The sequence below is a fragment of the Lepisma saccharinum genome, chromosome 18 (assembly GCF_977018435.1).
Source record: "Lepisma saccharinum chromosome 18, izLepSacc3.1, whole genome shotgun sequence".
NCBI lineage: Eukaryota > Metazoa > Arthropoda > Insecta > Zygentoma > Lepismatidae > Lepisma > Lepisma saccharinum.
The window spans coordinates 34,818,715-34,834,849 of NC_139246.1; the positions used below are offsets into that span (position 1 = coordinate 34,818,715).

Below are 16,135 nucleotides of genomic sequence, written 5' to 3' on the forward strand. Positions count from 1 at the left end.
ACTTGAAAATTGTAGCAATTCAAACTATACCATAGAAATCTACCTACGTTTTGCATTGATTTCACATGAGACTGTTTGAATCACAAATCGCATTTCTCCCAATATTGCTGGTGTGAAATTAATAAAAAATTATGTATTTTACATAATTTACAAGATATGTAAATTTTTTGAAAGTGTTGAATAACCTATTGTGTACACACCGATTCACAGGGCTCCAGGGAAGTATCAGCTCATATCAACAAATAAATTTCAACGAATAACTTTGTGATTCCAATACCACGGTGTTGTATTAATTCTGCCCTAATAAAACCCTTTGTTTCTGTACAGTGGGATCCATAAGTAATACCAAGCAAATTGTCCATCACTTTGTTTTACATAATGAGAGCTCAAATAATTGAAACAAGCTGCTGACAACCTCTGTACCAGCATACATAAAAATAAATTTCTTAAAAACACCTAGGGTACAAGAGAAACAATCAATGAAAATAGTCATGGACAATTTGCTGAGCAATACTTGTGAATCTCACTGAACATGATACACAGATTTCCATCTCAAAATACACCCTCAGAAAAATGACTCACCTCTAAGCAAACAAATGCAACATTGGCTGCATGCCTCAGTGATCCCCAGTCGTCAATAAATACCAAACCTTTTGGAGTTCTATCCTGTTCATTCATCATAAAATCACAAAAATCTTTAGCAGCATTCTTGTATTTCGACTTGCCAGTAAGTTGCGCTAAAAGAACCTGTAAGTAAAGGAACTAGGGGCTTTATTTGATGCTAATGAATCTATGCATATTTTCTCTGTTCTTAAGTAAAGGCAAAAAAAATAAGGTAAAGCTAGGCCTGTGCATTCCATCATGCTGTGAAGGCATATGAGAGATGTGGCATTACGGTCCCACACATTCAGAATTTCAGTCATATTTTGGGTGTGCTGTGATCAACACTACTTTACAGCTGCCTTTACCTCCCAGGTTGCTCCCAGGTACCCATTTATTAGAGGCTGGATGGACTCCAGAGCTGCTTCATGCAGGACCATCGCTGCTGCTAAACATCCCACATGAAATCATCGAAACTGATCTCCCACATACAAGGGGGGGATTTGTCACTAGGCCATCCTAGGCTATAACCATGAGCGTCGCCAGAAATTTTCCTGGGGGGGGGGTCAAATCGAAGATGTCAAGGACACCCCCACCCCTCAAAAATATTGTGATACACACCAGTGGCACATGCAGAAGTTTGTCTAGAAGGGGTTCATTTTTTAAATTATTACATTATCGGTATTTTAAATTATTAGTATTATTATTATTATTATATTATTATCATTATTATTATTACTACTACTACTAGAAGTAGTAGCAGTAGCAGTTTTAGTTTAGTTTATTTTAGCATCCAATAAGTTTATTATATGAATAAAATAGTACTTGTTACAACCAAGTTTACATACTAGTTTGTAACAGTAGCAGCAGCAAACGCAGTAGTATAAGAAGCTTCAAAACGTGTGAAAGTTGCAAATTAATAGAGATACAGTGTTGCAAATTATGAAAGTTTTGTACCAAATTCGATATCTCAAGACCATTTTTAAACAATGACACAAAATGAGGTGAAATAAAGTGCTTCGTTTATAAATTGCCATAAATTGAAAAAAGTTGATGGACAGTTTCAGGGGGGGGGGGTCGACCGACCTGTTTGACCACCCCTGCCAATGCCCATGGCTATAACCTAGGGGCTGCAAGTCCAGGGGAGCTGCACAAAAATAAGACACTGAAGGGGCAGAAGTGACAAAAACCATAGACTATTAAAGTTTCTTAGTATTGTGAACTTTGATAATAGCAAAATAAAACAACATGTCAAGTCTTTTTACTTACTTATTTTATCAAAGAAGGTAGAAGGAAGGAGTTTCCAGCATTCAAATTACTTCTTACATCATAACCCTATTTTCAGTACTGTATTGTAACAGAAGTGCAAGTCTGTATGGCAGACTGCAAAGGAAGCCGCATGAGGTCATGTAACAGAGCTCCAATATAAACAATTGTTGTTTGAAGAAATTAATGTAAACATTTTGAATGCCAACAATTGAAAGTCTACAAGTGTTATTAATACAGAGCATGCAATTAGTGTAACTGAAGTGTCATGATAACAAAACTGTTAATAATAATAATAATAATAACAACAACAATAATAGCAGCAGCAGCAGTAGTAATGTCGGCAAGGCCCAAAACAAAGAATAGCCTAGAGGTTCAAATTTTATAACCCCTCCCTGCTTGCATAGGAGATGCCTTGCCAACGGGAGCACTGTGGCAATTTTGTTTTAAGTTATTCAAAGCTGTTGATCTCTTTTCTAATTTTTTTCCTTTCAACACAGCACCTATTGTCATTGCCACTCTCAGCAATCCTTCATTCTCTCTTCAAACATGTCATATGGAGTTCCTTTTCCCTATATCTATTTGATTTGATTGATTGATTGATTTGGTGTTTTAAGCCCACTTTATGCACAGTAAGGCTAATCGGGACTGGACCTACAGTTTAAAGTGGGATCCGAACCACTATGTGCCTCCACTGAGTAACAAACCCGGGACCCCTTGATTACAAGGCGATGACGCCACGCTGTGCCATCGGAGAGGCCACCTTTATCTATTTCTTTGAGCTCCCAGGTAGCCATTGGTTAGCACTCTCATCTTACGTACAAGCAGTCCTCATGGGAGTTCAAAAATTGCAGCATAATGAGAATAATTGGGAGCTACTTGGAAACAATCGTAGTAAACTTCGGTCCAGCCAGAAAACATAAGAGTTTAGAACTTGATGCACTGATCACACATCACTCAGTGCAATGTTGTTTGGTAGGGTTCTTTTTTTTTCTATTACTTAAAAATCTATCTCTATATATATGTGTGTGATGGTGTGTGTGTGTGTGTGATGGTGTGTGTGTGTGTGTGTGTGTGTGTGTGTGTGTGTGTGTGTGTGCGTGTGTGTGTGGGTGTGGGTGTGTGTGTGGGTGTGTGTGTAGAAACTGTATTGCTTTATTTTTAATTTCTTTTAAGTTATATTTTTTCATTGTGTTAGTAAAAATAATGAGCAATGTAATTAATGATTAATACACGGATTGACTGCTTGTATTCAAACTGTATTGATTTCATTTTATTTTCATTTTACTTTCATTTATCTTTTTTCATTTTTAAATTGTATACAATTAACTGTAAAAAATATTGACCACTATAATTAATGGTTAAGTGTAAGAGAAGGCATTAATGCCTTAGCTTCACCATGTAAACAATGTTGTAAATAAATAAATAATAAAAAAAAATATCCACACTTGCAATCCATACAACAATACACTTCATACAAAACATTCCACAAGCATCTTCCTAATTTGGTAGGGCATAAAAAATTATCTTTCTAATATTCGAGTGGGCATACTTAAATAGCGAAACTATGAAACTTAATGTGAAACTTGGTCCCTTACAATAAAAGAAAAACATAAATTAAGAGCATTTGAAAAAAAAAACTTTGAATAATATTTGGACCTAAAAGGGATGAGGAGACAAGTGAATGGAGAAGGTTACATAATTTAGAACTGCATAAGATGCATTCATGTCCAGATATTATTAGAATAATTAAATGAAGAAGACAGGCCATGTGACACAAATTGGAGAGGAAAGAAGAGTTTACAGTATTCTTGTTGGGAAACCTGATGGTAAGAGACCTGTAGGAAGGCCAAGACGAAGATGGAGGAATAAAGTTGAGATGGACCTAAAGGAAATCTGTAAAGATGGAAAAGATTGGATTGTTCTTGCCGGATAGGGACAGATGGAAGGCTTGTGTTGCGGCAGCCATAATCCTCCGGATTTAAAAAGGCTAGAGTTTTAATAGCTACATTACCTGAACACCAGCATATTTATCATCCCAAGAGAACTCTGAAGCAGTATCACCAAGTCCAAATTCGTCATACAGGTCTTCTGCTCTTTGTAGATAGGAGTCATCTTTAGTTGCTTTGTATAACCAGGTTGCAGCCCATACAAGTTCATCTTCATAAGCGGTTGATCTTAAAATAAAAATTGGATAACTTTAATATAAAGGATTTATATACTTCGCTGCAGTAGATCTCATAAGGATCAGTATAATTTTGATTAAGTCGTCATTGGCCTTAATCAGCTTCTGTGGTCAAGCCTGTTAAGTGGTCAACTTTATTAAAATTACATAATGATTGTGGTGTTAGAAGAACACAATCATTGTGTAATGTAATGTAATTTTAGATTTGGATTGATTTGGTTTATTTTACTTTACATTTCTACCACTTTTCACTAATTGCAAAGATTAGGATATGGTGCAATGGATGAAGGAACACTTACAAAGAATGCACATGCCTAGGCTGGGATTCAAACATAGGATTCCTGGCATAATAATAATAATAATAATAATAATAAATTCTTTATTTCCGTAGACCCATATCCATGGGTGTGGAAAACGTCATAAAATACTAAATATTACAAATGGAGTAGGATTACAATGAAAAGAACAAAATGCAAACACAAAAATACAAATATATCATATGGGTTAAACATAAACAGTTATAAGTGGTTACATACTAAACTTGTAAAAGAGAAAATCCAAATATAGGAGACATACAATATCAAAAGAATTTAAATGCTTCAATTTACTAATCCAGTTTAACTATTGAAATTCATTGAGATTATATAGAGGTATATCTGTTAAATACTGTTTGATTGCTTTCAGTTTCTTGTGAGTTTCTGTAATTTGTTTGATGTGTGTGGGAAGTTTGTTATGGTATTTTATTCCTGCAACATGAGGTGACTTGTCTGAGAGAACAAGTCTGTGTGCTTGCATGTGGAAGTTCTATTTTTGACGTGTGTTGTGCTGATGGAAGGTTGAATTCTTATCTAATTTACGGTGTTTTAGTACATATTCAATTACTTTGTAAATATATAGGGAATATATGGTCATAATTTTATTTTCTCTAAATAATTCTCTACATGAGTTTCTAATTGGTATTTTGAATATATACCGTATTGCTCTTTTCTGTAGAGTAAGCAATCTTTGAGTGTATTCCTGCACAGCTCCTCCCCATGCTATTATGCAATATTCTAGGTATGGATATACAAGTCCACAGTATAGATTTGTGTTTATTTCAGACACATGATATTGTGTTAGGAGTTTTAGGAGATATAAGTTTTTCCCTACTTTTTTGCATACCTGGTCAATATGATATGCCCATCTTAATTTGTCATCAATAACTAAACATAAATATTTAACTGGATTTTCATAATTGATTTGATTATCATCTATTTGTAATTTTATATTATCAAAATTGTTTTTTTTTCCAGGATTGAAAGCCATATACATTGTTTTTTGATAGTTTACATTCAAGTTATATGAATTTAAGTGCTGAGTTATTATATTTACTGATATGTAGGTTTGTCTTTCTAATTGTTCTTGTGTATTTGCACTGCATGTTATGGTTGTGTCATCTGCATATGTTAAAATGTTTGTATTGTCTGGGGTGGGTAAGTCGTTGGCAAGCCGTCGTATCTGGCAGACATGTTGATCCCAGCCACCATGCAAGAAATAATTTCAAATTTAACCTTCCACTCTGCAACACACAGGCATATCAGTCGTCGTTTTCATATTTTGCTGCAAAAATATGGAGTGCCCTACCTAAGACCATGTCGAGCATATCTAAAATAGAATCTTTCCGAAATGAAGTAAAGAATTTTCTTTTGGCAGAGCAGAGATTGTGTTCAAATACTATGATGTAACTTGTATGTTTATGTTATGTATGTTGTCTACATGTTATTATTTTTACTTATTTTTCATTCATTTTATTTTATTTTTATGTAGTTGTCTTTCACAATTTTTGTATAATTTTATTCATACAATTATTACTATTATTTTATCAATAGATTTTGTAACTAAATCATACAGTTTATTGCACACTGTATTAATACTGTAATAACGAATGGGTTAGGTGGCAGAACAGCCTCAGGCTGAACCTCGCCCACGTAAATAAAGAATTTGGATTTGAATTTGAATTTGAACAGTAGCGGGCCTAGTATGGAGCCTTGAGGGACTCCTGTTTTTGCATATTCAGTGTCAGATATAATTTTGTGAACCACGGAGTTTTCAGTATGTAGTATCTGGGTGTTCTGTGGTCTATCCGTGAGAAAAGATTTTATCAGTTTGTATGTATTTCCTCTAATGCCAAGTTTGTATATTTTTTGCTTGAAAAAATATAAATATGCTGACCAATATGCTGCATATTTATATTTTTTCATAATAATGGAAACAAGGCTTAATGGTGTTATTTTTGCTTGAGCATAGAGTGGTCTAAGCAGTCAAAGGCTTTGGACAGATCCAGGAAAATAGCTCAGGGTATCTCATTATCTTCTAATGCATCTATAATTATCTCAATAAATTGAGAAGTAGCTGTACTTGTCGATTTACCCTTTTTTTGTGTGTGTGTTACCATAGTAGCTTACTGTGCTAACCATTCCACCATGGAGGCCAGCTTATGTTAGAAGACTACAAACATTATGGAATTTTAATTTTTAAAAAGTTTGTGAACCTTGTAGGGGTAGAACTCTTTCAAAGGTTGCTTTTCTGCCACTAATTGTAACAATGAGGATGAGTTATGATTAGATGAAATTAATGAAGTGGCATTCACACTGTGAGTATTTCGGAATAAATATAAATGTGAAAAAGACTAAGGTAGTGGTTATTGGGAAGAAACCAATGAAAATTAATGTAAAATTCAAGGCCAAAGTATTGTATTAAAGATAATGATAGTTTTGGATACCAGGGATGTATTATAAGCAGTGACATAAGCTGCAGTGACAAAGACAAATTTAGAAAGCAAATGACAAAAAAAGACTTTAATAAAAGAAGTGTGTCTTGTGGACCTTTGAACAATGAAGAGACTAATGAAGTTCTTTGTGTACAGTGTAGCATTGTGTGGTGCAGAGACATGGACTGCATGAAGAAGTGAGGAAAAGTGGCTAGAAGCTTTAGGAACTATGGAGAAGAATGGAACATGTAAAATGGACAGGCAAAGTAAGAAATGAAACTGTGTTGGGAAGAGTTGGTGAAAGAAGAGCAATGCTGAAAAAGTGATCAAGAAAAGAAATAGAAATTGTCTGGGAGACTGACTAAGAGAGAACTCTGCTTCATGGCATGCTGGAAGGAATGGTTAACGAGAAAAGGATCTGTGGAAGAAGAATATATTAGATGATATTAAATTAAGTGGATCCTATGCTGTCATGAAGTGTAGATTGGAAAGCCTGGAGGCTACAATGAAAAATCTGCCTATTATGGTAGAGAATTATGAATGGAATGATTGTGGTAACATGGGCAACTATGAATTCTAAACAATTAGGTACGATTATATTGCAGTAAGAACACAGTTTGTTAATTCTATTATATTTCCTTGCATCTGTTCTTTTTTTTAATTCAATCAATAATATATTTCCAAAAACTATTAAATTATCTTATTGAAATCAAACAATATATATTCACAATAATTATTCTGAATTTTCACCTCGCAATGTGTTAAGCAAAGGAAAAAGCATAACAAACGTATCTTATTTAAATTGCAATTCAACTGAGGGAAGCATCAATTTGCATGTTCTAAATTAAACTGCATGATCATAGTTTCTTACATAAAATCACATCCTTTGAGGACCAAAGCAGAAATATATCTGTACTTTTTAACCTGAGGAGATGTAAGGGACTTTTCGGTGGGTGTAAAGGCAATTTTACAACCAAAATGACCTCAAATTAGGCCATTGTTAAACATTTTAGGGGATTCATTAAATTAGGCACACACAGGAGATGTATTATGTAGAATTTAATTTCAGCGATAAATATAGGCTCGGCCAGGACTCGAACCTGGGTCTCTGGCTTACAGTACCATTGCTCTACCACTGAGCTACTGAGCCAGTCTGGCTTCACCTGAATTTTGCTGCTGCTGTTTTACCTGTGTGGAATTGTCTCTGTTAGTGCTACCGCAATGGGATCTGTTGCCTTTGAAACACTGTGGAACATTTTAGGTGATTTAATAAATTAGGCACACAGAGAAAATGTAATGAGAATGGGAATGGGTGTCTATTTTAATGAATTTACATCTCTACACTGGAAGAAACCAGGCAATGTTGACATCTACAGTGTAACAATCCAGGCCGGCTTGTTAGCTCAGTGGTAGAGAAATGGCACGGTATGCCAGAGACCTGGGTCCAAGTCCTGGTCGAACCTGCATTTTTCTCTGAAAATTCTATTTTAGGGGATGAAAATTTTGGTCTCGAAAACGAAAGGACAGTTGCAATAAAACTCGATGCACTGACTTTTTGATTGATTGATTGAGTTGGCATTTTAAGTCCACTTTATGTGCAGTAAAGCCTTTATATGCCTTCATGGTGTGGTGCTAAGCACAGGGGAGCACTTTACCTCTTGTTTTGTGCACAGTAAGGCTAATCGGGACTGGACCTACAGTTTAAAGTGGAATCCGAACCACTATGTGCCTCCACCAGGAATCGAACCTGGGACTCCTTGATTGCAAGGTGATGATGGTACCACTGTGCCATCGAGAGGCCCTCGATGCACTGATGATGCATCAGCCAATGATGAAACAGTTTGGCAGGTCCTGGCACTCAATGGGCTGTTGTACCATGAAGTTTTAGTGCAGATTAGGTTGTGTAGGGTTGATTAGGGTCAAGGGGAGTGGGGGGATATATCACTGGGCTAAAGCCTATCATGAGGTTTTGGTTTTCTTAATTATGGTGATTCTTATTGTTACTTATTATTTCATTTATTATTCTTGAATACAAACTCTCTTATTTACTAAACCCCTAGAGTTGCCACCAGGAACACAGATAAAAGTTATTTGGGGATTATGGTACATAATAAACAAGGTACAAACAGAATAATGGAATGAATTGACATACGGGTAAGAGTCCAATGCATCAGTAATTGATTCATGGTACAGTCCACGATAATTATCAGCAAAGTCAAATAACTCCTTTGCGTGATCGAGGCAGTCTTGTGAATGGTCTGGATCCCAGCTCTTGAAGGCTATTGAAGCAGCAGCCAGAGCAGCTGCTGTTTCCCCCGCAAGATCTGAACCTGCAATAAAAATTAATGTTTGCTTCATTTCTGCTGGCAATGTAGTAGTGTAGTTGTAGTAGTAGTGTAGTAGTAATGTAATTGGCTATAATATAAACTCGAGAAATGATGAGCCCCCCTGAGGCAGATTTGGCTACACTTAAAACAAGCTCAACATGCCTATATGAGCTTTTTGCTCAAGTGTGGAACCCTGTCTAATCCAAGATTTTTGTAAAAATGCCCTCGGGAATTTCCCGTGAAATGATGACCCCCCTCAGATTGATTTGCCCACACTTACAAAAGTTGCATCAGCCAGATTGTTGTCCATAAGCTTGTTAAAAATATGCCTCTTTTGATATTGTTTTGGATACACTTGAAATTAAGCCAAGATGCTCATAAGGGCCACCCACACCCACCCACACACACACACACACACACACACACACACACACACACACACACACATATGTTTACTTCTGGTTTATTTCTATTGCATCATGTTGTGCAACAAATTATTATCCAATATTATGCAACAAAATATAAGGCAAGAGCTCTTGCATCATGCTGTGCAACAAATTATTATCCAATATTATGCATGTGTTGTTTTCTGATTGGTTAATTATGACATAATGTGATGATGTGTTATATTCTGATTGGTTCATTGTTTCAGAAGTTTTAATCCGTGCTTAGGGTATATAAAGAGATTTTGCATTACATATCAGCCAGTATTGTGAGAGTGGCTGAGAAGCACAGATGTGTTGTTACAGTGCTTCTCATACTACAGGCCTGTTTGGTTTAATATATAACATTTCTTATTATTCATATTAAATATATTTCTGGTATATTGAACAAAAGGGCTTATATTTTGTATAAAAAATCTGATATTTGTTACATCCAGCTTGTTTGTTGTAATCCACTCATATTTAGAGTCAGGCTTATATCTGTCCCAGCCTGTTATACAAAAATCAATACATAACACACAGTGTTAGGTCATTGCCTTTCTAGGACATGCATGTCTGTGCAGGCATTTGTGGAAGGTCAGTGTAGATCAATATTTATTCTCTTTTTCCACTTGTAGGCTATTAGCTTTACAACCTGTCATAGTAAGCATAGAGTTTTGATTAAAACCCAAGAAATTTTATATAATAAACCGAGGATAAAAATTAATAATAATATTAATAATAATTAATAATATTAACATTAAATATATACAAGAAATATACAAAGCACACTGCTGAATCCAACTTATATTTTTTATTCAGTATAAAGTTTTGAATTGAAGCCCAGGAAATTTTATATAATAAACAACAACAAAAATGCCGAATCAAAAATATTGTAATCAATGCAATAAGAATATATCCAGCCCCAATTGGGCTAGGCATCAAAATAATTGTGATCTAGATAAATGCAGAACTCCTACAACAACATGCCCCAAATGCCATAGAAAATATAGCATGGAATACTTCACTTATAAACATAAAGGTACTTGTTCTGCACAGTCATCAACATTGCCCCCACAACCATCTTCATCTGGTCTGAAAAGGAAGCATGAAACACCTGTTAATGCTAGACCGGCAAAGCAGCCACGCTATGAACCCATCCATAGCAGTTTTAATGGCCAACTTAGGGATTACCGGTTTGTATCAGAGCAAAAATGTGATATTAAGAATTTTTTGAACAGTATAAATCCTGATGTGCAGGCAATTCTAAATGCACAAAATGGCTCTTATAAGCTGTCCCTCAAATTGTTTACACAATATAAGAAACCAAATGGCACAAAATTTACACAGCCCCACATAACAGAAACTGTAGCGGTATATTCAAATGCAAATTTAGACAAAATAATAAGCAGTTTGATAGATCAATTGAATATTAAACACTCTGAATTTGCTGGAAAAGAGTCAGGATGGAGCCTATGTGGATCTCCACACAGGCTTTATGTTAATATTTCTGAATTCAGCCCATTACAAGGATCTACATATCTGCCATTACCTGCCAATATTAAAAACAAAAGAGCCGTGGTTAACATAGAAAATACCGACCAGAAATGCTTTCTGTGGTGTATTTTAGCTGCTTTGTATCGAGTTTTAAGGAATCCTCAGAGAATAAGTTATTATAAACAGCATGAAAATGATTTTGATGAAGCAATGGAGGGCTTAAAATATCGAATGTCAGTTCAGAATATTGATAAATTTGAAAAAAAGGCCAGGGATATCAATGGTAAACAATTATCTATTAATGTATTTATTTGTTCTACTGGCCGTGGCAATTGCTTGATAGATCCTCTCAGAATCAGTACACTTGATGATGATTCTGCTGTTCCGATTGATCTGCTCTTAATTGAAGGGGATGACACACACCATTACACTCTGATACATAATCTTGAAGCTTTAATTAGAACACAACTAGACAAATCTAAGACAATATTCAAGTTGTGTAGAAGATGTTTAACTGTATTTGATGGTAGAAAAATGGTGAATGGGGTTCGGGAAGTGAATACAGAAATTGCTAAAAACAAGTTAATTGAGCATCTGAAATACTGTGGCAATCATAAACCTGTTCATATGCTTATGCCTAATCCAAGTGAAAATGCCAAATTCAAAAAATTTGAAGCCTTGTTGGAACACCCAGCATATATAGTCTGTGATTTTGAATCAAACCTCAAACCCCTTGCATTCTGCAGCCCAGATCCTGATGAATTTTCAAGTACATCATACCAGCTACATGAACCTTCTAGTTTTTATTATGTTGTTGTACAGGATGGTGTTGTTAGTAAAGAATATTTATACATGGGACCAGATGCCATCAAAGAATTTGCACATAGAATAGAAAATGAGTGCCATGACATAGCATCTAATGTCTTATTAAAATCAAAACCCATATTGCCTTTAACAAAGGATCAGATTGAAGATTTCAACAATGCAGAAAAATGCCCGGTATGTGATTCTGAATTTTCAGATACAAATATCAAGGTACATCACCATTCTCATACAGATGGTAAATTCTTAATGGCCCTGTGTAATAGCTGTAATATTAAGATCCAGAGACCAAAATTTGTCCCTATATTTTGCCATGGTGCATCTAATTATGATTTTCATCATTTGATCAGGTACGAGGGGTTTGACAAGCAGAATTTAAATATTTTAGCTGAAAATAATGAGAAATATATAGCTATTAGCAAAATAATTAAAGTTAATGGTGTTCCCATTCACTTAAGATTTCTTGATTCTTACAGAATTCTGTCTGCTAGCCTGGCTACACTGGCCACTCAATTATCTGATGATCAATTCAAAATCACATGTGCTTTGTTTCCAAATCAGGACCTGAAATTAATTAGGCGGAAGGGTGTATACCCATATGATTATATTACAGATTTTTCTAAATTTGATGAGTGTTCTCTGCCACCACAACAAGAGTTTTACAGCAAAATCAGAGCATCTGGAATTACTGATGATGATTATCACCATGCCCAGTTGATGTGGAGCAACTTAAAATGCCAGACATTTGGTGATTATCACAAGGCATATTTAAAACTTGATGTCACTCTCTTGGCTGATATACTTCAGGCATTTAGAAAATCTTCCATGGAAAATTATAAACTGGATCCAATGTATTTTTACAGTGCTCCAGGCCTAGCATGGTCTGCAATGTTTTTAAACACTAAAATGCAATTGGATCTGATCCAGGATCAAGATATGTATCTGTTTATGGAACAATGTATAAGAGGAGGCATGGTGCAATGTTCTCAGAGATATGCCAGAGCAAATAACAAATATATTCCTGATTATGATTCAGCACGGCCATCAAATTATATACTGTATGTAGATGCAAACAGCCTGTATGGTTATGCTATGATGGATAAACTGCCATATGCAGGGCTTGAGTGGGTTGAAGATTTCAATATTGAAGATCTTCATGATTTTGATGACAGTAACTATGGCCTGTTCTTAGAGGTTGATCTGACAATTCCTGATGATTTACACAACACATTTTCTGATCTGCCCCCAATTCCTGAGGTTGAGTGCTCACCTGGCTCTAAACAGAAGAAATTGATGATGACTCTAGAGCCGAAACAGGATTATGTCATATATTACAAAAACCTCCAGTTCCTAATAAATCATGGTGTCCAAGTGACCAAAGTTGGAAAAGTTTTGAGGTTCAGGCACTCAAGATGGTTGAAACCATATATTGATACAAACACAGAGCTTCGAACATCTGCAATGAGTCAATTTGATAAAACTTTGTTTAAATTGATGGTCAATTCTGTGTATGGCAAAACAATAGAAAATGTCAGAAAACATATTGATGTTAAAATAATTACTGACCCCAGCCGGAGCAAAAAATTGACTGCAAAGCCTAATTTCAATTACAGAAGAATTTATGATGAGCATATGGCACTTTTCAACATGAAAAAAACAAAGATTAAGTTTGATAAGCCTATTTATGTAGGGGCTGTGATATTGGAATTGGCCAAATTACACATGTTAAAATTATATTATGATGTGTTGAAGCCTATTTATGGTGATTGTGTAAAACTGATGTACATGGACACAGATAGTTTTATCCTTGATATTCAAACAGAAGATGTTTATAAAGATATGTCCCAGCCTGCATTGCTTGAATATTTTGATACCAGTGAACATACAAAGATTCAACCCCACAACAAAAAGGTGCCTGGCAAGTTAAAAGATGAGACACTTCGTGATGTTATTGTGGCATTTGCTGGGTTAAGGGCCAAGATGTACAGCTTTGAAACATGTAGTGGTGTTGTTGCAAAAAAGGCCAAGGGCATTGGCAGAGTAACTGTTGACAAAGAGCTCCAATTTGAAGATTACAAAAATTGCCTCAAATCATGTAGCACAATCAGAACATCAGAATGCAGAATTCAGAGTGTGGATCACTTGTTGACTACAAATGTTGTAAGAAAAGTGGCTCTGGACCCACATGATGATAAGAGATGCATTTTATCATGTGGCATACATACTCTACCATGGGGTCATTGCGTTTTGAAAAATGGCAATCAATGCCCAATTACAGAGCATGATTTGAAATAAATAAACATGCCTATGAACTTATTTGGGATCAAAAAACAGGCTATTATGGACCTGCCAACACCATCACCCTCTTCTGATATAAAATCTGTAATATCTAAACTAAGTGGTTTGTTAATTATTCATCTGAACAGCATACTTACAGATGTTGATGATGAAACAGGTAAAACATTGTACATATTTAACAATAATTTAAATCATTACCAATTACCTGTAGGTGGTCAATTACAATTTATTACAACTCCCGAGGGTAATGTCAAGGTTTCAATAGGGAGAAATATTTATAGAATTAAGCACTCAAACATGATTTCTGGCACTGTATATACTGTTTCTGCTGGTGACTGCTTATATATTGAGGTCCCGGGATCCTATGACAAGCTTATACCTTTTTTTATAGAATTAAGAATTAGATATTCAATAATAAATAACCACTAAATCAAAATGCCTAATGATATATTTGGCCATACAAGGCATGAAGATCACAGTGATGAGATTCTGATGCTTGATGTCAGAGTCAAGAAATTAAGAAGTGATTTACAAGCTTTACAAACCACACTGAATGCCAGTCTTCAACTAGAAATTACAAATTTGCAATCACAATGCATGGACCCTCTCCTTAAAATTGATTCTGAACTCAAATTATTGCTTCAGAAATATACTGATTTGGCCACATTGGATAATTTTCAAAGTTTAGAAGAAGCTGTAGCAGCTCTTCAAGCCAAATTTACGACCCAGGCCACCAACTCTGAGCAATTGAAACAACAATTGGAAGAGCAGATTAATAATGTCCAGACACAGCTCCAAACAATTGTCAAAAGCATAAAATCACATGAAGATTTTGATCTAGTGATTTCCACTCTAAAAGAACAGATTCAATCACTGGAGATTCCTAATCTGGGCCCTCTAAACAATGCCGTAGCCGAGGTTAAAGAAACAATTGAGACACTTGAAAATTTTATGAACAACTTACCATCCTCTGATGCTTTGAGTGCTATAACTCAGAGTGTTGCCAACATTAAGCTGCAACTTGAAACATATGAAGATTTTGGAAAAATTCAAAGTACCATAACCCATCTTGAGGGTACAATAGCAGCAGTGCAAAGTGATTTGACAAATGTACAAGAATCTCTAGAATCCCGCTTGCCTGGTATTGTAGACACCCTTGTCAGTGTCCAACAACAGATCACAAAACTTGAAAACCTCAACACTGAATCTGAGCTATCTCATTTTCATCACTTGATCGATGATATCCAAACAAAGCTTGAAATTTTACAGCAATCAACACCCACTCAGGCAGACATAACCCTGCTCCAAGATGCTATGCAAAGTGTGGCTGATGCTTCTGAATTAAATAATGTAAAATTGGCACTTGAATCTTTGCAGAATACTGTATCAAATCTGCCTACATCACAGGAACTTAAAAATATTAAGAGAGCTGTGAATCGCATATTGAAATCAGAAGATATCAAGAATATCCAGACAGAGATCAAACACCTTACTCAGACAGTGGCCACTCTACCAACTAATCAACATATTAATGAACTGCATGCCCTGTTTGAGGATATCAGAAGACAAGTCCATGATCTTACTGCTCAAAATTCAAAATTGGCAGTTGTTGAAAATTTACAGCAAATTGTAGCTAATATCAAGCAACAGCTAGGGACCATGGAATCCAATCAAGCAAATGCTTTGTCTGTTTTTGCCACCCAGCTACAAGTGATTGTGCAACAATACAAGAAACTTGTTGTGGACATAAAGATCAAGCCAGGCCATGATGATGTTGTTAGGACTATCAATGAGCACCTTGAATCTGTAACAAGTAGATTGCTTACAGCAGAAAAAGAAATAACTAGCATAATCGAGAATCCTAAACATACAGTAATTCTTGAATTGTACAGTATCCCCAACAAAGAATATGATTCACCATTTACACCAGGCGGCAAAATATATATGCTGTCCCCTGCACAATTTTATT

At 35.4% G+C, this 16,135-nt stretch overlaps 1 protein-coding gene across 1 annotated transcript in view; it reads right to left on the reverse strand.

The window, feature by feature from the left end:
- Window positions 1–16,135, reverse strand: part of LOC146002519 (endoglucanase E-4-like) — a 53,345-nt gene that overhangs the window by 12,252 nt on the left and 24,958 nt on the right. Inside the window, exons 5-7 of the mRNA XM_083140417.1 lie at window positions 8,953–9,130; window positions 3,881–4,043; window positions 583–747 (exon numbers count right to left, since the gene is read on the reverse strand). Of these exons, the coding sequence (XP_082996543.1) occupies window positions 583–747; window positions 3,881–4,043; window positions 8,953–9,130 (506 nt within the window). The remainder of the gene's footprint in view (window positions 1–582; window positions 748–3,880; window positions 4,044–8,952; window positions 9,131–16,135) is intronic.